General features: G+C 35.7%; 1 protein-coding gene across 1 annotated transcript in view; it reads right to left on the reverse strand.

The window, feature by feature from the left end:
- Positions 1–24,420, reverse strand: part of cdh2.S (cadherin 2 S homeolog) — a 159,732-nt gene that overhangs the window by 31,129 nt on the left and 104,183 nt on the right. Inside the window, exon 3 of the mRNA XM_018223680.2 lies at positions 9,049–9,275. Coding sequence (XP_018079169.1) covers positions 9,049–9,275 — 227 coding nt within the window. The remainder of the gene's footprint in view (positions 1–9,048; positions 9,276–24,420) is intronic.

Raw genomic sequence — 24,420 nt, forward strand, 5'->3', positions numbered from 1 at the left:
TTCGCACTTTAGTGAATTTGTGGAGTAACGACTGTTAGCCTGAGCGAAAAGTCGTCTGGTGCGAACGTACGCTAGCGACAATCTCTTTTGCTAGCGAATTGTCATTTAGTAAATCTGCCCCATTGTTGGCTAATGAGTGCTGTTATTGTGTGTCGCCATATAACGTAAAGATTTATCTAATGATTACTATGGGATTTATTTCCCTTGATACATTTAGCACAGTTTTGCTGTCTTCTATTTATTTTTTATAATATTACATTTTTTTACTATTTTTAAAGCTATCTCTTGTCTATAAGAACTATCAAAGTTTTCATTTTATGTTACAAATGGCACTGAATGAATGTCATAATTTGAGCCAAAAGTCTTGCAAAATGAGAGTGTTCTTATAGCCCACCAACCAACAGAATCATTAACAGCATTAAGGTAGTGCTGAATCAGTAGACACTAATGGATCTGGATTCATATAGTATCGTTAATTTTGCTACAAGTTTTTATGGCATCTTTGTTCTCTTACATGAGCAGTAGAGATGTTCCAGAGCACACAACCTCTCTGGTTCCAAAGCACTCAAAGCTTAGATTATGCAGGCATGTGCATAGGCACATTGAAATGATCCACATTATTGTTTGCCTATGGATTTGTTTTGGAAAATTTTATATAAAAACATAGGGGCTATCAAAGGCCCCTCGGGTCCATTCTAGGCTACTGAGCAGATCTTTTTCAAATGACTTTACAAGGACTTCAACAGTCGAACCTGAAATAAGAAAGTAAAACTAAAACTACCCTTTGAACAGAAAACGTTTTTATTGAACATATCCTATATTATAGGACATATGAATATTTTACCTTTGTATGAAAAGGATATCCATTTTACCTAGAGTCAACTCACAGAATCTTTCTAAATGCATTTACCTATTTTCTCTTTCATATTTACCGTGACATAAATCTTCACCCTTGGTCCATTTAATTCTTAAACTTTAAGATTATAACAGAATTAAAAAAAACCCTTTGAAAGATGTACAGACCACAATTAATACACCAGCGCATTTATTACTTGTAATACTCCACACTTGCTGGTTGAATAGCTTAACAGAACGTTTCTCGATATTAGATTTCACAATCCATGCAAAAAAAATGTCATGTGAGTTCCAAGACACATTTAATATATACTGGTAAAGAACGTCTCCAATATTTATGACCCTATTAAATCCTACAGAATTAATTCTGTAATTATTTTAAACCTATGTCATGCTTGATGGATGCTCTGGATGACCCATTTTGCACACTGCCTATTAATCTTTTTTGGATGTCAACAACATTCCTTTCTGTTTTCCTTCACTGCTGCGTCACAAATCTTTTATAAGAAAACTTTTGTCTGCTTTAAAAAAAAAAAAATCAATATTTAAATGGGATATATGGCTACGGGAACTGCATCTGTTATACTAAAGTAATTAACTAAATGGCAGGAGGGATTTCCTACAGCTCACTGATACAGACTGTATGAATCTTTAAGACAAATTTACTTTCACGGCATGGATGATGCCAGATAAATGGACAAAATCCTATATTGATTTTAAACAGTATTAAAGAGAACATTTTTCACAGCATGAAATTCTTACTTTAAAGTATCTTGGGATAGAAATATAAACATCTCTAGACTGGGACCTATTTAGAAGAGCTTAAAAAACAGCTATAAAATACAATTTATACCTCCACATTTAAACAGCACTACGTGGTGTTAAAAACTGGGTATTCATAAGTCTCTGAAATTATATTTCAGGCAAGAGTACAAACTAGCTTTATAATGATACCTGTCTGAAAACTTTTTTTTAAAAACATGCATAAGAAAAGCTGCATTATTATGGCCATATTTTTATCTTGTGTTTTGTAAAATCTATTTTATTGATTTCAGCGCACTTCGCCAAGTGTAAAGTGGCGTGAAATATAACGCAGGTTTATTAACAGGATACAGATTTTACATGCAAGTGAAGTTCCACTGCATTTCTTACATTCTGTCTGCAAAAGGTTTTATACTGTGACTACCCACTTTGTTTTAAAGGTATTTTTTGTCAGTAACGCACTTTTATAAACAAAGCAAGTCCTTACATTAACACCATTAGCATAAATAACAAGGGGTTTTTATTATTATTATTATTATTATAACCATGCCATGAAACCTGCAATCATGTAACCCTGACACCAGTGGACAAACCCATTCATAATGAGCCTTTATTTCATATCAATTGAGAAGATAATGTCCTTTTTAACTGTACTATTACTATTTACTGAACTCAGATTCAGGCTGCAATTGTCTATTTCTTACTCAAATCTAGAGACTTTTTAGATTCAGCGAGCCCTAATGTCAACCTTTTTCTCTATGATCTGCCACCATAGACAACTCCCATTTCCCCATGTACTCTTTATACTTAAAACCATTAGACGATAAATAACTGGTTTTGGAAAAATGTTGTTTTATTTTTATTGGTTCCTTCATCTATTTTATTAAGTTAAAAAAGCTGGAGCATTTCCATATGGTTAGCTAGCCAATAGCCATCCATGAAAATGAAATGTATACCTCTATTTAACTTTAACAGAATTAATTAGACTTATGTCAAAGTAAAAATGTTATCACACAGTTACAACCCTTCAGTCTTCAGACATGGTTATCTAGTGATTTTTAATTTATTTTCATGTAAGAAAAAAAGACGCAGGACCTATTTGCAGGTGAGGATGCTAAGTATTCTATCTATAAGCCGCATAAAGTTGTAAACGCGGGTACTATGGCTAAACAGGAGGCAATGTAGTTAATGCATGGCAATGGGAATTTTGGCTAACCACAAACCCTTTCTAATGGCCCCCCTGATAAATATACTTTGTACAGGAATAGTAATGTATTGTACTTTGTTATTTCATTTATATTTATTTTAAATCTATTCGGTCGAAAGCCTTGCTATGCAGTAGTACAGTGGAAGTAAATATCAGTATATAGAGTATAAAATATGGGATAGTAATGATTTGCAGCTGGTCTATATGGACAGAAAGATCTATTAATGCCTGCAATATGCGCATGTACAGTATGAAGACATATAAGTCAACCTAGAACTTCCATTTCCATTGACAAGGGGTTTTTGTTATTACAGGTAGGGGATCAATTAACAAAAAACTTGGGATCTGTTTTTTCCTGTAAGGAATTTATCCATAAGCACCAGGGCTTACCACAATAAATGCCTTTCAGCATTTAAAATTAAAAATAAATATTTCTTAAAATCAGCAACAACAAATTTATCCACTAAGCATCTAACTGTTCAGGGATATTCTCCATCCAGAACAATGGCCTCCATCACAAAAAGCATAGCACACACAAATATAAAAACAAAAAAGCCATATTAAACAATTAGTTTGATGTTTTTAACCCATACAGGTTTTCAACATGGGAAAAAAATGGATAAAAAGCTGAACAATGACCTTCTGTTGCTGACCTTGCTGTTGTGGTTTCTGCTGAATGTGTCCTCCTGCTGATCTCTGGCCCTTTTCTATTCTATAAAATTCTGCTGAGGTCTCTGACCTCTCTATTAAAGGGATACTGACATTAAAAAGGTTTTACTTTTCCATGAAAATAACACATATTATTGTGATCAGTCTTGGAGGGCAACTGGCCAGCGCTGTATGGGGCATATTTATCAAAAAGTGAAGTTAGCAGTCCTCTAGAGTGAAATTCTGCCACTCTCTATTAATTTCTATGGGCTTTTTAATGGGTGATAAATATGCCTTTCAAAATGGAAGTCTTGATAAATGTATTGTGTCTACTTATTCTTCAGTAAAGGACTGTTTCAAAATAAAGAATCTCTTACATTAGTGTATATACACACAGAGCTCACATAGCTTTTTTTAAAGAGAGATCTGTGTTACCAAATCTCATTGCCAAAGGTTCTGTACCCATGGGAAGAAAGAATGACACGCTGTCAGTAAAGTGTTAATAAAATAACACATTTCACATACACACACACACACACGTTCATTTTCAGTGGGAGTCAGTTTATATCACTGGATAGAGAAGACTTATATTACCTAGGTTAGGAAGATTGAAGAGCAATGAAAGGGGTTAATCACAGAGGTGGGGACAATATGTTAGACACCCCTAGTGATTGTAATAGTTGGTCGGCACTCCATTCTGTTAAAACATGGAACTGGGGTGCAATTCTATTCAAGGCAACACTTGTCTCTAGTTGTACATATTGGCACCCTCCGCCTACTCCTTGTCCTTTAAGCTATGTAAGCACAAAAAAAAAGAAAATCCAAAAAGTAGTTTTCCTTATTATTTATTTTGTACATTGGAGCTAATTTCATACCTCCCAAAATCTAGGAAACAGAAAGAGAGACAAAAAGTATTGTCGCGCATGGCGGCCGTAATTTTTCTGGCCATACCCTTTTTTGTGGCCATACCCCCTAATTACCATGTTCATTTTACATAATTTGGCAGGTTATGAAAGTTTGAACACATTTCTGTGGTTTTTATATGTTATTACAGTTTTGCAAATTAAGGTAAATTGCCCTTTAAGCTGTGAGTCTAGGTTCTTATCTTATCAAACTGTTACAAAAGTATGTCAAGTATCAATTCTGGGCTGTCTGTTAAGACACAATTAAGTTAGATACTTTTTATCTGTTTCTGGCTGTTCAGTGCAGCAGATCAAAGAGAAACCCAGGACTTATCAGTAAAAATTTGTGACAGCGTGTTGAGCTGTCAAAAGCGGGACTGTCGCACTCAAAACGGGACAGTTGGGAGGTATGTAATTTAATACTGTAGGTGCAGTTACCAAGAGGAACAATCAGCAGATTGTTTTGATCATTTATACTGTCCATACACAGATTATAAAAATTGCTGGCTCTGCCTCTCCAGACCATCAACAGTTTATGGATCCATGATAGCTTAGTTAGGATTAAGTACAGGTATGGGATCTATTATCCAGAATGAATGGGACCTGGAGTTTTTTGAATAGGGCTTTTTTCCCATAATTTGCATCTCTATACTTTAAGTTAACTAAACTTAACATTAAACTAAACATTAAATAGGATTGCTTTGCCACCAATCAAGCAGCATAGGTACCGTCATGTGCAAAGTTGTTTCATTACATCCAATTTGTGTCGGCAAAAAAACACAAGACAATTCCCTTGCCGTTGTGGGTGCTGCAGGTATTTACACGCAATTTGAGTCATTCTATATTACACTACATGATACCTTGTGCTTAGGCTTAGAGGTGGTGAGGGTAAAACTCTGCAAGGGAACTGCTGCTTAAAAAAGGGGTGGGGGTTTATTTCCCTTAAAAGTGAACTTTTGCACAAGTGTTTTTATGTATTAAATGAGAGAAAAGTTGAGTATTATGTCTGATGAAATAAGCTGCCGCAGGAAAGTGATTATAACATTTAAAATATTTAAGTAAATTACTTTTTTCAGAACTTCTCATCACCTATACTGTCCTTTCAAGGCTGTGTTATATGTATTATAAAGAAATAGAAAACCCTGAGCAGATAGTTCCCCTTTAAATATGTGACAAATGGTGGTAAAGGTAAATTCCAATCATAGGGGAACTTCCACATAATCAGTTACATGTGGTGTTCACTAGAATGCCTGCTACTCGATAAATATATTGCAGCTAAACACTACATTACCCACATTGCATGAGATAACTTATTGAAAATCAATGATGACCAACATCTAGCTAGCAGAGCTAATTAGCAACTGGTAATCTCAGCATATAACATTAATTAGCTGAGCATTAGTTAGCTGAGCTATGCTTATTTGTTTTGTTATTTCCAATCAACGCCACTTAAACGGCTGTTTGTTACATTTGAATTCACTTATATATGTTTCAAGACAACAATTAATTTAAATGGAACCCTTGTGCAAAACGAAAGCTTTGTTATAAGGCTATCAATAAACACATCCAGAACTCATCAGGTGCATATGCTCTACATTTCACTAATACGATAAGAAACAGGCACAGATAACAGTATGTTAGTACAGGTATAGGATCCTTTTCCGGAAACCTGTTATCCAGAAAGATCCAAACTATGGGAAGGCCACCTCCCATAAATATCTTTGAACCACATAATTCAAGTTTTTCAAAATTATTTCCTTTTTCGCTGTGCTAATAAAACAGTACCGTATATACTCGCGTATAAGCCGAGTTTTTCAGCACCCAAAATGTGCTGAAAAACTCAACCTCGGCTTATACACGGGTCATACCGTAGATATGCCCAGCAGTGCGACCCCCTGTGACCCGGCCCCAGCAGGACTGTCTGTGACGCCGCCCGGAGCAGGTCCAGGAGCTCCGGGCGGCGCGTCCTTCCCTGCCGGCGTTCGCTCCCAAAATGGCGGCGCCCATGGCCGCCACGTGGGTAGCGGCGCCTACGGTATCTACGCCGGCAGGGAAGGACGCGCCGCCCGGAGAGTGGACACAGTGAACCGTCCTGCAGCTCTTTCACAGGGCCCCTGGCGGCCATTGTTAAAAGGTCCTAAAGCTTGATTCCAAGTTTGCCAGCAGCAGAGTGCTATCTGTGGAGCTGTACATGTACATATAAATTGCCTTGTCACTCCCCTTTCATTCTGTCATCATTACGCCAGGTACATAGGGCGGAGAACAATGCTGCCTGGCAAGTTCTTGCTGTTGTCAGATAGAAACATGCCAAGCTTGTGACTTATGGTGGGAGTCACAGTGAACTCCAACATTCAAATGTACTGGGTGCCAGTATGTGAGGTTCAATGGCTATTTATAACCTGGCCCACACTGATCCTTCTCAGGGTAAGCATATTTTTGCAGTGTCATGTTCCTGCTGATGGAATTATGGGGAGGCTCTTTTAAATAGTTTTAGATAGATTTCTATGCCATAAAACATGATTACACATTTACACATTCACATTTTGAAATCTGACATGGGGCCCCTAGGCTTATACACGAGTCAATACATTTTTCCAGTTTTCTTAGGTAAATTAGGTACCTCGGCTTATACACGGGTCGGCTTATACACGAGTATATACGGTACCTTGTACTTGTTGGAGAATTATGGAAATACCCATTAGCATTCTGCATAACAGGCCCAATACATATTGTTTTTTATAAAATAAACTGGTGCCATCCTGCATATTTTGTATGGTTTGTTTCCAGACTGTATTGAAGATTTAAGGGGCTATTTATTAAAACTCAATTTTTTCCCATTGAATTAAAAATTGAACTAACATACAACCACGATCTGGTTTAATTTACAAAAAATTTTTTTCGAATTAAAGGGTTGAATTCTCCTTTAAGGTGAGGTGTTCCAAACTATAGGTAACCCCTGTATATGGCAACCCCAAGTATCCCAGATAATACATCCTATATACCTGTATTATAAGATTCCAAAAATAAAGCTCCGTGTTGCTTGTTTATGGAAAAACATGACTTTACCACCCAAACCTTTTGAATATATAAAATCTTATGTGAGAACCTTTTTGTTTAACGTTGTATAGAAGAAAACACCTTACAAAACATTTTTGTGTTCAGAATCCATCGCAGGGTAATATGATGTCCCTTTAATATATTTGGATCCAACTACTTTTATTTTTTCCCTTTATTGGAGAGGTGCCGACCTCTTATCCAAACACCGGGCTTTATCCTAGGAGAGGCTGGGGAAAACAGGAATTGTCTCTACTGGATCCTCTTATCGTTGTACCATTCATCTCCTTGTCAATCATTAGGTCTGCCTTGTGAGAAGCTTTGATTTTTTTAAAAAAATACCTCTCATAAAGTAATAATAAATATATTGCATTTAGGCATACATTACATGGTCCGCTCAGGGAAACTGCATAAATGTATAATACTAGGTGGCTGTTGCTAAAGTTAATCATGCCTTAACTAATTTTGTTGTTATTAATTTCCATTCATGCAACATATGTTATTATAAAACACATTAAAACAATTAATTGTAAGGGGCACTTAGAAATACAAGGCTTGCAATGCCAGTGAGGCTTTCACAGGCACTTTAAAGGCAAGTCAACCCCAAAATAAAAAATTGCCAAAAACATAATTCTATGTAACTTTCCAATATGGATTTATAAAAACAAAAATTCCAGTGCTTTTAAAGGTATTTGTAAAAACAATTGCTAGTAACATTTGCCTAACTCTTAGTTGCTACTTTTTAAACAATATTGCAAAAGTCTTAGTTCCCCAGCAAAGACAGGTCTGTTAATCAGCTGCCTTGACACTGTTTGAGAATAGAAAGGGACAGACAAACACTGTTTCAATACCAATACAGATACAAATAACTTAAAAACCATAGAAAATATGTAATGAATGCAAGGATGCTTAGAATTATGCTTTTTTTTATTGGGCCACAAAACATTTTGGGTTGACATTCCCTTAAAGGGCAAACGTGCCATAACATGCCCCAGTTATTAAATGAATAATATGTAATAGATAATGTAAAATCCAAGGGATATTAGGTGACTTTAGAATGATACTGTATATAAAAAAGCAAGGTTTCTCATATTAACATTTGTTGTTGATGAAAGCTTACTCTTCCTTTTGGCAAGAGATTTCTGATTCACTGACCCAAAAGTAGAAGGTGGGTTTTGGGCAGAATGAGAATATGTCTGAGTTATTTCGGGCAGATTGAGGCCAAGGCCTAAAATATGTCCACGTTTAATTTAAACGCTTTGTAATTTAACTTTTATGTGCTAGGTTTAGTGACTTGCTAAAAGAATACAGATTCATTTTTATTGTTATTACTGCTTTTTTATTTCTTATATTTTACTACAGGTCTTCTGCTGTCCATAATCCATTGTGGTATTCCAAAACATGCATTGTTGCTTTGGTCCATCAACCAAGCCATCAGTTTCATCTCAAAACTACAGATATATATATTTAAACAAAGAAAAACATGCATAGTTTTGGACTATTGCTGCTTCGATCAAACTAAAAATGAATTGTATTGATACATTGGCATATCCATTCCAATATATAATCTTACTGTATATGTAATGTACTGTATGACAAAGAAAAAGCTGTAAGCCATACCTGGTGCAAATGATGTTCATGCGGTGGCCTTAAAGTGATTTTCACAGTCACATGCCACAGTTCTCTGGTATCTTCATCTTGTGCATACACTAAAAATTCTGCCTGCTCTGGAGAAATGTCAAAAGTTCTTGAGGCAAACACAATTCCATCACCATCAATCCGAAAATCTGTTGGGTTACTGGTTTCATACTGTATCCGTCTATCAGTACCACAGTCAGTAAACATCACTGGAAAGATATAAAGAGAATAAAATCAGTACTGAGCCCATTAAGAGAAAGTTGGGCAAATACATTCACTTCCCTTCACCAAAAAAGCCATCCTATTCCAATGTGAAGAAGACAATAAAATCACTTATTCAATTATTACAACTCGAAACAACCCATTTTGCCACTCGAAAAAACACCAGTGCCAGTGGGTACTTGCACTCTCTATAATTACTTTGAGTTGCAATATGTGCTAGTTTTGGAGAATAATATATAAGGTACAGCACACTTTGGTGCAAGGGTGCCCAACTTTAAACCTGCATGTTGCACAAATTTGAACTCTTAATCCTACAGCAAATTGAATCATTTGGGGCAATGTCTAGATTTAGCAAATGGGCACACGTTTTATTGCCCATATTGATAAATTTAGCACAATTATGCTTGAGTATTGAATATAAACCTGGTGCATTGTGGTGGATTTTAGTCCTTTGCAAGCAGAGCTGCTTTATTAACCTATAGATGTTCCAATTGTCAGTTAGTCTGATGCAGATAAACTGTGATTTACATATCATTTTATAAGGCCCAGCAACCTAAAACACACACTATAAAATATTAACATCATTTTAGATTTATATTGTCAATGCTTTATTCTCAGGAAACTACACCCAAATGGGCATTTAAGAGTTTTTAGAACTCGTATTTACAGCTTATATATAGAATGCTGAACAATGCACATTTTAGCTAATATTTTAGCTGATCTATAGCTTGAAACAGAGACTTTAATGGAATTGGGAACAATTGTGGGGATAGCGGCACTAGCCTTCAAGCTAAATGACTTCAATATAAACAGCATTGGAATCTTTATGAGCAAAGGGATACTTACCCAAATGGCCTACTCCAACATATTACTACTACTAATCATTCTTAATATAGGAAGTAAAAGCAACTGTGGATTTTAAGGCAACTTCTAATACACAATAAATAAGAAAAAAACAGTTTTTACAATAAATGAATTTTCCTCATAAAGGAAATCAAAATAACTTTCTCTACTGGTCTGCATCTAGAATAAGATCTCTTTTTTCATATTCGACAAAGGGTTCTTACAAGAATTGTTATAGTGAAATAGACAGTACAGTGTGTCATACTGCAGACAGATTCTTTCCTTCCCTAAACTATGTGACCTCATATGATGGTCCTATTTGTCAAGGACATATTTTGAAAAGCAGCAGATGGGTAAGGCAACATACAGAATATCACATATTAACCTTTGCTGCTTCTGCCAGAAGAAAAATTCACATTTAATGCATGTCTAAGTAATACAGAAGAAGAACTATTAAAATTATGAAGTAACTGCTTTAGGCTTTGAACAGATGAATTATACTCCTTACTGCGTAACATATAATAAGAGTTTCCTCTTATATCATAGTTTCTTTTACAAAAGATTTTTGGTGTAAATTATTATAATGGGTAGACCCATTTAGGATGAGTACGGAAAAAATGATGGCCAGGCTCCAACTTAATAAAACATATCAATCATGAAAGTCCAGTCGACAGCTCCAAAGCAATTGTCCAGTTAGGACCCTAAGATCCCCCAAAACATGATTAAAAAAAAGCTTTAACTCCATTGCCTGGAAATATCTTATGTAAATGCCAAATAAATCAAAGGAGAACTATGTTACACAAGCTCACATTTAAACTTTTCGATCCATTGGGGATCATCATCAGGATATATATATATATATATATATATATATATATATATATATATATATATATATATAAAACAGTTTGGGAACCGTTATCTGAAAACACGTCATCTAGAAAGGTCCCAATTATGGGAAGGTCATCTCCTGCAGACTCCATTTTAGTCAAACAATTTAAAGCATATTTCATCTTTCTCTGTAATAATAAAACAGTTGTACTTCATCCCAACTAAGATATAATTAATCCTTATTGGAGGCCAAAACAATCCAACTGGGGTTTTATATATATATATATATATATATATATATATATATATATATATATATATATATATATATATATATATATATATATATATATAATATATACAGTTCGTATGGACACACACCTTCAGCCAAAAACTTAACCTGGGTGCTGGTCGAAAAAATCAATATATAGTCCTGCAGTGTGACAGCACTCCAAGGAATTACAAACGTTTGTAATTCCTTGGAGTGCTGTCACACTGCAGGACTATATATATATATATATATATATATATATATATATATATATTATATATATATATATATATATATATATATATATATATATAATAAATATATATATATATATGTACATATATACATATGCCATTTATCAGTCTATGACCTAACAGACACCATTATTTCTCTGTTCTCTCTGGAGATGTACTCACAACCGCAGGGCTTTATGGCAGTTTTTAAAGGATAAAATGGAACAGATATGGATGCTGGATTAGTATATAAATACACACATAGAAGAGAAAAAAGAGAATTAAAAGCAGAACACCCTGGGGTAAGGAAAATGTCTGACAAAAGAGCGTTTTGTCCAAAGCTAATGGTAGGTGGCATCACACTTTCTGTAGAGTTCTGTCTCTGCTTTGAAATGTCTTGTCCTGAATTTTATGTTAGAAACTATTGTGAAACCAGAGTGACAGGGCATCAGTAATTCTTTCAGGGACACTAGACAATCACGGCATAGTTACTGAGTTAAGCAAAACTTGCAAATAATCTTCAGTGCATTAGATGTGCCAATTTCACAGCCTAATTTTCCAAGACATGACTCTAAACTGACCAGCTTTGCATAAATCTTATTCAGAAAGGTTGCACTGTACTGGTTTGCTAGAGCTTAGAGAATATATGTGCATGTGTGTTTCATTAAACTGTATATCTGTGCACAGTTCTACCTCTGGTTATTTTCTGTACAAAGCAGCCTGTCAGGAAGGCATGTATTTGATTTCTTACTTATAAAAGGAAGCCTCATTATTCACAGTTCAGCAGTCACACTTGCACAAAGCTCAGAAATGTGTGTGCAAATGCCGGGGAAAATGGGGGTAAATGATTGGGAGAGCTAAAAATATGCCAAAGTTAGAGAAACAGAAAATAGCACCATTTGTGCATCGAGGAAGCAAAAAGATGCTACAAAGGGTTTTAGTTTTATTTGCTTCCTGAAATGTTTCCCTTCAGAATCCTCAGACAACAGTTCATTAAGCATGGAATACATAAAGCCCGTTAGACATAATGTAGAACAGAAAAAGCAGCTTAGACCAGAAATCCTAGCAGCTAATGAAGTAGAGAAATGCGACAATGAGACTGTTTGGAAGAAAGAAAGCGGAAAACACAAGGAAAGAGATGTTTTGGTAAAAAAAGGGGGAAAAAAGCCATCAAAATGTTTATATCAGAGACACAAAATATGTATGTCATGATATAAGATGTCCAATTTCATAGCAGGCTCTTTTAAAAAAACAGAGGGATTATTGCCTTTTGCTCTTGCATGCATTCTAATAAGTCCAAAACCCAGAACTGCTTACTGCCTCATTGGTATTCTCCCTCCAGGCTAAAGCACAATATGAAATTCAATGAAAACGCTCTTTCATTTGACAGCACCCTGAGAAAAATGCATCAAATTGCTGGTGCCCTAGCAAAATTATGCTCTTTGTGCAAGCAATGGCCATTAACAAATTACACAAACGTCTAACTACCCATAATTAAATTACTCTGGCAGAGCACAGGTTGTGCAGCAAGCATTTCTCTCCTGCTCTCTAACTGCTGTTTGAGAATGTATTTAACATACAGTATTGAACACTGTTTAGGTGTGTAACACACTGGGTGTGCTCAAACTGCTATAAAACACACACACCCAATATTTATTCTTCAATTTAATTACTCTCCAAAACGTCTAAGGACTATGTGAGTGATCAGAACATGTTTATTGGCAATTTATAAGCTTCAAAGGAATTATTCCGTATAAAAATAAAAACTGGGTAAAAAGATAGGCTGTGCAAAATAAAAAATAGTTTCAATATAGTTAGTAGCCTAAAATGTAACGTATAAAGGCTGGAGTGACTGGATGTGTAACATAATAGCCAGAACACTACTTTCTGCTTTGCAGCTCTCTTGGTTTCCACTGATTGGTTACCAGGCTGTAACCAATCAGAAACGTGAGGGGGGGCCACATGGGTCATAACCTTTGCTTTTAAATCTGAGCTGAATGCTGAGGATCAATTGCAAACTTACTGAACAGTTATGTCCCATGTGGCCACCCTTAAAGTCACTGACTCATAGTTAGAGAGCTGAAAAGCAGGAAGTTGTGTTTTGTTCTGTTATCTTAGACATCCAGTCACTCCAGCCGTTATACATTACATTTTTGCCTAACTAACTACATTTGAAACATTTTTTATTTTGCTCAGCCTATCTATTTACCTAGTATTTTTTTTTACACTGGACTATTCTTTAAGTGATCTCATTTGGCTATACTTTATAGCCACATCTAACAGCCAGTGTTGTTTTGCGGCTGACAGTAACTGCAAATAAAGGCCACATTAAGCAGCAAAAACCCTATTTCAGAAAATAGATAAAGAGAAAGAAGCATTTTTATTGCTGTGAGAGAAATCAAATATTTTAGGCATGTCAGGCTCACTCTGCATTCTGAAGGGCATGGGAATACATTTAAATATTCCTACATATATAAAAGCCCACCAGAAGATTTAGCCACTCAATAATAAAAACTTGAAAACATTGTTGTTGCTTAACAGTAAAATACTGGATACTCCAGTATCACTTTTTTGTTATAGGTAAGGTTATAGACCCTTTGCTACAAGGGTCGAGAATGAAATATATCATACTGTATAGCGCATTTGGAAGAATGGTGCTAATAAAACTCTTACGCAGATGCCAGTGAAATCTATTTATAGAGGAATATCATGGGCCAACAAGCAATATCTGGGCATCAATTTAAAATTCCCGTTATTGTCGCTCTCTCTCACTTGGGCTTTTTAAAATTGAGCACCAAGACTTATCGATAAAATTTAATGCTTAATAGACAGTGGTATAAAGACAGATTGCGATGTAGGCAGAATGCTAGTGATAAAGATAGAAAGCAATATAGAAATTGACAGACAGCAGTATATTAAGACAAACAGCAAAAAACTTAAAGGGATAGACAGTATGTGGAGAGAGAGAGAGAGAGAGAGAGAGAGAGAGAGAGAGAGAGAGAGAGAGAGAGAGAGAGAGAGCAAGAGATAGATAGATGAACCAGATTTAGCCAAATCCTAAGTGTTCAGCCAAACCAAATTCAATTCATGCGACTTTAAAGATCTGGACAATTTATTTTATAGTTTATATTTAGTTCGGTATTGCTTTAATCTTTTCAGGAGAATTTGTTAATTGAACAAGTCAAAAAAATGATGGACTTGGTGCATCCCTAATAGATAAGTATGTGGATAAAGACACAAATAGCTGAAGGAATAAAAACATGAGGAAAAAAGTCATAAAATTAACAGAGTTGTCAAATAACTACCGTATATTGCTCTTAACCGAAACCCTCTGATGTATAACCTACAATGCAGAAAATAATAGGTCTTGCCTGGGCAGTAAATAGACCCATGGGTACATGTCCTTTACATAAAGGGTTATTTCGTTCTTTCATATTGACATTTACTTTATACAAAATTCAGGTCATCAGCAAAATAAACCTAAAATACCTTTTATTCTGAGTCTTTCATGCTCTGCCCTGGATACCTTTAAACAAGATCTTTTATATGTGCATAAAGCATCAGTCAAAGGTAATTTATTTATACTAAGGGACATCATCCAGGAAAATAAAAAGAACAAAACCCAATCTAAAGCTAAGAAACCTATGTTGCAGATCACCCTAGGAAATCTTTGGCTAGTTTCTTCCCAGCAACATGTATTATCCAAATACAATATATTTACTATATAACAACACTATAACCTGGCATGATAATGGTGGCCCAGTGCTGAAAAGTAGCATGGGTGATAGGAGCTATAATTGCAAACCCTTTATCCGTAAAAACTCTAGAATACAGGAATTTAATTTTACATATTTTCCCATTTTAAACAAATAACCATACTTTTTAAAATTTACCAGTCATTAATTAGCCCCTTAAAATATAATATAATGTAAGCTGAGGGAATTTAGGGTCGGCTATCCAAAAAAACATGCACAACTATTTTAGGGGACATGTTGCGTTTGATCAGATATATATGGGATCCATTATCTAGAAAACCATTATCCAGAAAGCTTCCATAGACTCCATTATAATCAAATAAACCAACTTTTTAAAATACATTTTATTTTTCTCTGTAATGATAAAACAGTACCTTGCATTTGATCCAAACTAAGATATAATTAATCATTATTGGAAGCAAAACCAGCCTATTGGGTTTATTTAATTTTTCTATCAGACTTATGGTATGATCCAAATTACAGAAAAATCCGTTATCTGGAAACAACCAGGTGGTCCCGACCATTCTGGAAGACAGGTCCCATATCTGTAATGTCATTCTCTACTCTATGGACACCCATCAAATATTAATATCAGCACTTGCTACAAATAAAATCAAAAAGTTCATTCTGTGTTAAAAAGTGGAAATCTATGATGCCTATTTTTAACATGTAAAACTATGGATAAATTCAGTTGTACCAAATGACTAACAAAAAAAAGTCGATTCATTACCAAAGCATTGACTATTTTTTACACAGTTCCCAATTAACATTCTATCTGTCCAAAACATCAAATATAACATAAAAGTGTACAATGAATTTCGATATTTCAGTAATATTAATTATGCACACACACACACTACACTACTAATACTTTAAGTATGTTTTCTCAGTAAAAGTTATTTTTCTGAAATGCCTAGAATGCCTTTCTTTTGCCCAGAGGCATTAGTAGGTTTTCTATGCCAAGTGGATAATAAATATTATATGGAATAACTGCTTTAAAATGGTAGCAATAAGGACAAGAATAAAAAAAAATCAATACAAAACCAAGTTCAAGACCTCTCTTGATTTCTTTGAAAAGTACTCAAAAAGATACAGTGCATAAACCATGTTTCTTGAAAGCAACTTAAAACCGTCAACACATTAAGGGGCCGATTCACTAAATTCGAGTGAAGGATTCGAAGTAAAAAAACTTCGAATTTCGAAGTATTTTTTGGGCTACTTCGACCATAGAATGGGCTACTTTGACCTTCCACTACGACTACGACTTCGAATCGAAGGATTCGAAGTAAAAATCGTTCGACTATTCGACCATTCGATAGTCGAAGTACTGTCTCTTTAAAAAAAACTTCGAACCCCTAGTTCGGCAGATAAAAGCTACCGAAGTCAATGTTAGCCTATGGGGAAGGTCCCCATAGGCTTGCCTAAGTTTTTTTTGATTGAAGGATATTCCTTCGATCGTTGGATTTAAATCCTTCGAATCGTTCGATTCGAAGGATTTAATCGTTCGATCGAAGGAATAATCCTTTGATCGTACGATCGTAGCATTTGCGCTAAATCCTTCGACTTCGATATTCGAAGTCGAAGGATTTCAATTCCTAGTTGAATATCGAGGGTTAATTAACCCTCAATATTCGACCCATAGTGAATCAGCCCCTTAATATATGGAATATTCTATATACTGCAGTCTAGTCCAGAATGCTGCTACTTCTCCCTGGGGGGGAATATACACAACAAAGGGGTTGCTATACACAGATAACAACTTTACACGTGGGGGGCAATGAATTTTGTAATAGTTATGCTCTAAATGTATCACTCGTTATCACTTCTATTTAGCTTGACTGTACTTTGACAGAATAGAAGCCATACGGGGGAATGTAATAAAAGTCGCAAAGAGCAAAACAATACGCACCAATAAGAATAAAAATCCACATTCGCAATACTGTTCCTTAAATTGTTATTACATTGCGAATTTTAATTGCGCATTGAGAATTGTAATTGCGCACTCTTGAAGTGCTTGAAGGTGTCTTAATCTTTTGGAGCAAACATAACGACTTTTGCAGTAAGAAGTTTTATTACATTGACTGGGCATTGGTGCAAACTATAAAATTCACAAACGGTCTTTCACTGTCGGAAGACAGTTTACAGGTTCGCAAAAGCTATAATAAATTTGCTCAAGGCAAAATTTGTTTGTGCAAAGGCATAACTTTTCGCTTTGCGAATAGTTTTTCCGTTACCGACTTTCCCCCGATAGTTGCTAAGGACTAACAACTCCTATCATCCTCACCCCCCCCCCCAGTCAGAAAACTGTAGTTCACTGAAAAGTGACTTCTTATATGCTCAGAAGCAACCATGATGTGCTATAATATAAAATATTAAATGTTCAGCAATAGCTGGAATAAGCTCTCTGATTTCTCTCATAAAAAATATGCAAACATAATACAGGTATGGGATCAGTTATGGGGAAACCCAGAAAGCTCCAAATTGCTGGAAGTCCATCTCCCATAGACTTTATTTTAATCAATTAATTCAATGACTTTTTCTCTGTCATAACAGAGATTTTCACTTGATTCCATTTAAGATATAATGAATCCTTAATGGAGGGAAAACAATCCTATTGGATTAATTTAATGTTTAAATGATTTTTAAGTATGGTGATCCAAAGATCCAAAATCTGGAACCCCAGGTCCTGAGCATTCCTATACCTGTACCATTTCATGCATCTTATACATCCTCCAGCATTATTACTAGAAAAGGATGATTGTGATTCCCAATATCCATAAAGGTGTATGATCTTGCAGTACAGCAAAAAGCAAGACAATACATAAATAAATCTATAATCAGCAAGTAAGAACCCCCACATGCCATTATATAAATGTTGAGTGCATTCTAAATTAGGGATGCACCGAATCCACTATTTTGGATTCGGCTGAACCCCCGAATCCTTCACGAAAGATACGGCCGAATACCGAACCAAATCCTAATTTGCATATGCAAATTAGGGGTGGGAAGGGGAAACCATTTTTTATTTCCTTGTTTTGTGATAAAAAGTCATGCGATTAACCCTCTCTGCCCCTAATTTGCATAAGCAAATTAGGATTCGGTTCGGCTGAACAGAAGGATTCGGCCGAATCCGAATCCTGCTGAAAAAGGCCGAATCCTGGCCAAATCCCGAACCGAAATCCTGGATTTGGTGCATCCCTATTCTAAATGCAAAAGAAAGAAGTATAATGATATCAGTACAATCAGGTGGGGACTCAAACACTTAGGGGGTTATTTATCAATGCCCAAATTTATTTCAATATTTTCTGAAAAAAACTCCGACCAAATACGCACGGGTTTTATGGAATTATTTACTAATACAGTTTCCCGAAAATTTTGTTTGCCAGAAAAAATCCTAAAAAATCGTGAAAAAATTAGATTTTCACAATTTTTTCATCCGATTTTCACTATTTTTTTGGATTTTTCACCTGAAAGCTCTGAATTTTGCCCAAAAACCACCTACAAAAAACCCAGCCCACATCAAATAATCATTGGGACTTCTCCCATTGACTTATATGCAACCTCGACAGGTCTGAGATGCTGGATTTTCAGATTTGGACTTTTCACATGCTCTGGGTTTAATAAATTCTGAAAAATTCGTGATTTTTTTAAAAGTCAAATTTTATAAAATAAATCACAGATTTTTCTTGATTATTGCATTTGGAGTTCAGTAAATAACCCTTTTACTTCTAACAAAAGATACACACAGTTAGGTCCATAAATATTTGAACAGAGACAACTTTTTTCTAGTTTTGGTTCTGTACATTACCACAATGAATTTTAAATGAAACAACTCAGATGCAGTTGAATGCTTTTCAGCCCCTGAAATGAAGTGATTGTATTAAAAAAGGCTTTAGTTCCTTAAATTTTTATGTAATCTTTTTGTTCTGAATCTCTAAAGCTGTAAGTCTGCAGTTCAACTGCATCTGAGTTGTTTCATTATAAATTCATTGCGGTAATGTACAGAACCAAAATTAGAAGAAGAAAAAAAGTTGTCTGTCCAAATATTTGTGGGCCTAACTGTATATACATTTTCTTTTTGCCTAAATGACCCACTAATAGCATTGGTTCAGCATTTTTAGCCAATTTGCTGCTTGTGATGCACTTTGCTGGGAGACTAAAGCACACGCATACACAAATGCATTATAAAGAAATTGCTTTGAGACAGTGAACATGACTAGATAAACTAATAAAGCCATCCTCAGTGCATGCAATGAGCAGATTTGTTCTTATTTAATGGCACAGAAACGGATATAATTCAGAATATTCACCTGCTCACCCAAGTGCGTACAAGAAAACAAGCTTTGCCTGATACAGCACAATGATTACCCATGAGGAAAATTCTGTCTAAATGGTAACAAGTAATTTTTTTTCTTTTACAGAACTATATATAAGAATAACAATAAAGCAAATTGCCAAGGGGCAACACATTACTCTGATACAAAAAGAAAACAAGTCCTCATTAACTTTTTGTTAGCGAGCATAGTATGGTTTACGCATATTAGTTGAGGCACATTATGGGGTAGATTTACTAAGGTTTGAATGGTAAATTCGAAATTAGATTTTTTTTGGGGGTCAAAATTTATCACATCTTGATCCTGGAAATAGTTCTAATTCGAATATTCGCCACCTAAAACCTGCCGAGTTCACGTAGAATCTGTTGAACTATTTGAAGATGTTAATAGCAGTGAGCCAAATTTTTGCCAAATTCCGCTGCAGAAATGAGGCCCCAGAGCAGAAAAAAAAAGTCACACAACAAAAAAATATTTGACATGCAAAAGTTTTTTCAGAGGAAACCTCGATTCGAATTTTATTGAGTTTTCAGGTCGGGTCTCTTTGATTACATTTTTTCATGAATAACATTCCATTTGAATTGTGAATAGAATCAAATTTATTAGAGTTTAAAAAAAATCCCTTTACAGGTATGGGACCTGTTATCCAGAATGCTCAGGACCTGGGGTATTCCAGATGATGGGTCTTTCAGTAATTTAGATCTTCATACCTTAAGTCTACTAGAAAAGCATGTAAACATTAAATAAACCCAATAGGCCGGTTCTGCTTCCAATAAGGATTATTTATATCTTAGTTGGGATCAAATACAAGCTACTGTTTTATTATTACAGAGAAAAAGGAAATCATTTCTAAAAATGTGGAATATTTAGATAAAATGGAGTCTATGGGTGATGAACATTCTGTAATTCGCGCTTTCTGAATAACGGATCCCATACCTGTACTAAAATTCGACCTTTGATAAATAACCCGTATGTGTCAGGAATGTAATATTCAAAAATAGCTAAAAAATATATTAAAATTATGCAAATTAGTTACCATAAAGAACAAGTTACTATTTTATTAAAGGGGTTGTTCACCTTTGAGTTAATCCTTCTATGATTTATAATGATATTCTGATTTGCAATTGGTTTTTATTTTTTATTAATTGTAGTTTGAGTTATTTAGCTTTTTATTCAGCAGCTCTGCATTTTAGCAATCGAGTTGCTAGGGTCCAGGTTACCCTAGCAACCATACATTGATTTGAATAAGAGACTGGAATATGAATAGGAAAGGGCCTGAATAGAGAGACGAGTAATAAAAAGTAGCAATACCAATAAATGTGTAGCCTTACAGAGCATTTGTTTTTAAATGTGGCCAGTGACCCCCTCTGTGGCTATTCTATGACATAATAAAAGTTAAGTGAAGGTGAACCACCCTTTTAAGGGATGTACCAAATCCGCAAATTTTGGTTTTGGCCAAATCCCAAACCTTTCATGAAGGATTTGGCTAAATCATAAACTGAATCCAAATCTCTGGAAGATGGCTTTCCTGTATTTTAGTTTTACAGATCCCATAACCAAGTTGAGGTTGAAATAAGGGTTTATCGGGCTCAGCCCATCATTCACATTGTTTCTGTTAATCAGCATAGTTGGTGTTTCCTATTTCATGAAATGGAATCTGGCCCATTTCTTAAAGCTAGCTATTATCTAGATAAGGAAAGGAAATCTAGAGAAGCAAGAGTTTGTGTCTAGAATTGGCAACTTTTAGCTTGACGCTTGCTGTTTTCCCAACCTCTGAGTTGTTTGAAATTGCTGTTTAATTAAACTATATCTATTGCGTCCTGCTTGCCAGATTTTTTTTTTCATTACCAAGAAATAAAGAGAAATATCAAAAAGAGTCCGCTGGGGAAAAACCTATTACCTGCCTATTACTAAGTTATTTGATTGAGCATTCTTCTCAGAAAGGGATGAACATTTATGTATTATCTTTTATATGGTGCTGACATGTTTATCCAGCACTTTACTGTTCATCATTCACATCAGTCCCTTTACCAGTGGAGCTTACAATCTAAGGGCCCCATCATACTAGGTTGATGGTAAAAAGGATCCATACACCTAAACAGGCAATAGGAGAAAAGGTTGCCTTACTCCCTGCATACAGAAAACATGGATGGAGCATGTGACTAGTTCATACAAGTGCTATGAGTTGCTCAAACAAAATAAATGAAATGCAGAAATCTGACTGGTTGTCATGCGTTACTGCACTTGTGCAAATCTGCCCACTGTTAGTAAATGAGTTCCATTGCAAAAAAAATCAGTAGGTAAAATACATTATAGGAATTGTGCTTGTGAAGTAAAATGCCATTTAAAGGCAAGCCACATGCCAGGAGCCATTCAAGTGACCTTAGACTAAACGCATGACCCTTGCAAATTGTCTGAGGCCAGCCATACTTTTCTACACTGTCAAGAATTCACTGTGTCCCGGCCTATAATCTTATTAACTCCTTGGGCTTTAAGCCCATTAAATGTGATGAAAGGAGCCTTTTAGAAAGGAGTACAAAAAGCACCCAGTTCTATCATGGGAATATTGAATTAGAATTCCAATACCGATAAACAAAATAGGCCAGGGTTTAACAAGATATTTGAAGCCATTAGGCTTTTTCATGAATGTTATCCTAAAAACAAGGGAAATAATGTGTTTTTTTGGTAAAAATATTAACTCTTAAACTTTAATTGTAACCAAGAGCTTGAAATGGCTCTAAAAGAAATAAATAATTGATCTCACTGTAACTGTACTACTAACCACAAGTGCAGTGTGCAATGGGCAATTTTAGGCAAAACGCTGTTTATTTTTTACCCACAATGCAGCATTTATTCCCATAATTCCAACACGTTTCTGTAGTAAACACATCATAAAACAGAGCCTTACTTGGTGCCAAATGAATACAGTTAGCCCAATCGTTTCTAATCAGCCTTTAGCTACCAGATTTCCCTACAAGTTTAGCTCCTTTAGCTTTTGTGCACTTCTTTTAAAATTCAATAAAAAATTAAAACGCCTGTATTAATGCATGTTGCTCGCAATTAATCTGTACTCTTAGATGCTTCAAGATTATTAAGCTAAAACAGTATTGATCTTGGAGGTATTAGTCAATAAAACCTTTCATTTAGAAAACTTGATTGCTGCCCTGGGATCCCCTTAAAGAATAGGAATATACTGGTATGTAGGTGTGCGTGTATATCTATTTCTACATGTATCTTTTCCTGATGATTTTACCAGTAGGGGGAACAAAACAGCAACAAATCCACAAACTTGATCTACACTGACAAACATTATGAAAACGTCCCTGTTTGTGACTGTCATAAAAAGCATTCCATACCCATCAACTACATACTGTATTTCCCAACATGCCATACAGCCAGGGGCCCGCAAGTTACTAGAAGTGGAAAAAAGCTGCTCCTGGAAATAAAGAGCCAAAATTCAGATTTTCCACAATTCCGAATGTTAAATTAGAATTTCAGCTCAATAGTAGTGATGGGTGGATTTATTCGGCAGACGGGAATTTGCGGCGAATTTCCACGTTTCGACGCTCCCGAAAAATGAGCAAAATTGCAGCGAAAATTCGCCGACATCAAAATATATTTTGATGCCGAATTTCAGCTCAATAGTAGTGATGGGTGGATTTATTCGGCAGACGGGAATTTGCGGCGAATTTCCGTGTTTCGTCGCCCCCGAATAAATTAGCAAAATTGCAGCGAAAATTTGACGGCGGCGATAATTCTAAGCGCCCATTGACTTTAACTCAATAGCCCTCAATCGCTACTCAATAGCCATTTCTGAACTAGCAATGTGCCCCCCACCTCAACCCGCTCGAGCTCTTGGAAAGGTAAACGTAGGGTGTGAGGGGGTGCGGCATCTGAAAGGCGCAGGCCGCGAAGACCCCAAAAATGCCCCTGCACCCAGCCAATGCAGCAGATGAGGCTCAAGGACAAGGGTGGTGGTGGGGGATACAAAGCTGCCAGTAGAAATTAGATGACTAATTAAAGGACCAGTAACATCAATTTAAAAAAAAAAATTCGTTAGTATACCACAAAAAAAACACCAAGACTAATTAAACTTTTAAATTGCACTGCCTTTATTAAGAAATGACTTACCAAAACTCCACTTGAGCTCCTCTTCAGAAAAGGCGATAATCCATTGTGCAGCGCTCGATTTCTCCTCCCTGGCTATCTCATATAAGGAAGGCAGGGAGGAGAAATCGAGCGCCACATGATGGATCGCCTTTTCTGAAGAGGAGCGCAAGCGAAGTTTCAGTAAGTTATTTCTTAATAAAGGCTGTGTGATTTTAAAGTTTAATTAGACTTGGTGGGTTTTTTTTTCATGGTATACTAACAAATTTTTTAAGAGAAAGAAAATGTTGTTGTTAATGGTCCTTTAACAAAGACTAAATCATTTTACCTTAAACCAGACCCCCTATCAGTGTGTTTGTATTTGAATGTTGTGATTACTCTGCCAGTTATCTTTTCTGCCAAGAATCAAATGGTTTACGGCAGTAATTGTGTCAACTGACTGGCAGCAAGTGCCAAGCCCCTGAGACAGAAGCACACACAATCTGTCTGCATCCCAGTGAGCGCATGGGTATCTCACCAGCCAGTCACAGTGGGCAAACCTGCAGAAAGGCATGCAAAGGAGCGCAGTGACCTGCTTAAATTTTGGGGCCCATATAATGTATCTTAATCAACATCCTTATATATGTACTGTATATATGTAATCACTGCAAAGGCTTTTCAGTTCCACCTCTGGCCTTAAGTGACCTGCCCCAAGCTAACCACAAATCCGTCTACCCAAACATGGAGATCCTCAGAGGCAAAAGTGTTAAAGCAACATAAGC

Source organism: Xenopus laevis, chromosome 6S, assembly GCF_017654675.1.
Source record: "Xenopus laevis strain J_2021 chromosome 6S, Xenopus_laevis_v10.1, whole genome shotgun sequence".
In the NCBI taxonomy this organism is placed as follows: Eukaryota; Metazoa; Chordata; class Amphibia; order Anura; family Pipidae; genus Xenopus; species Xenopus laevis.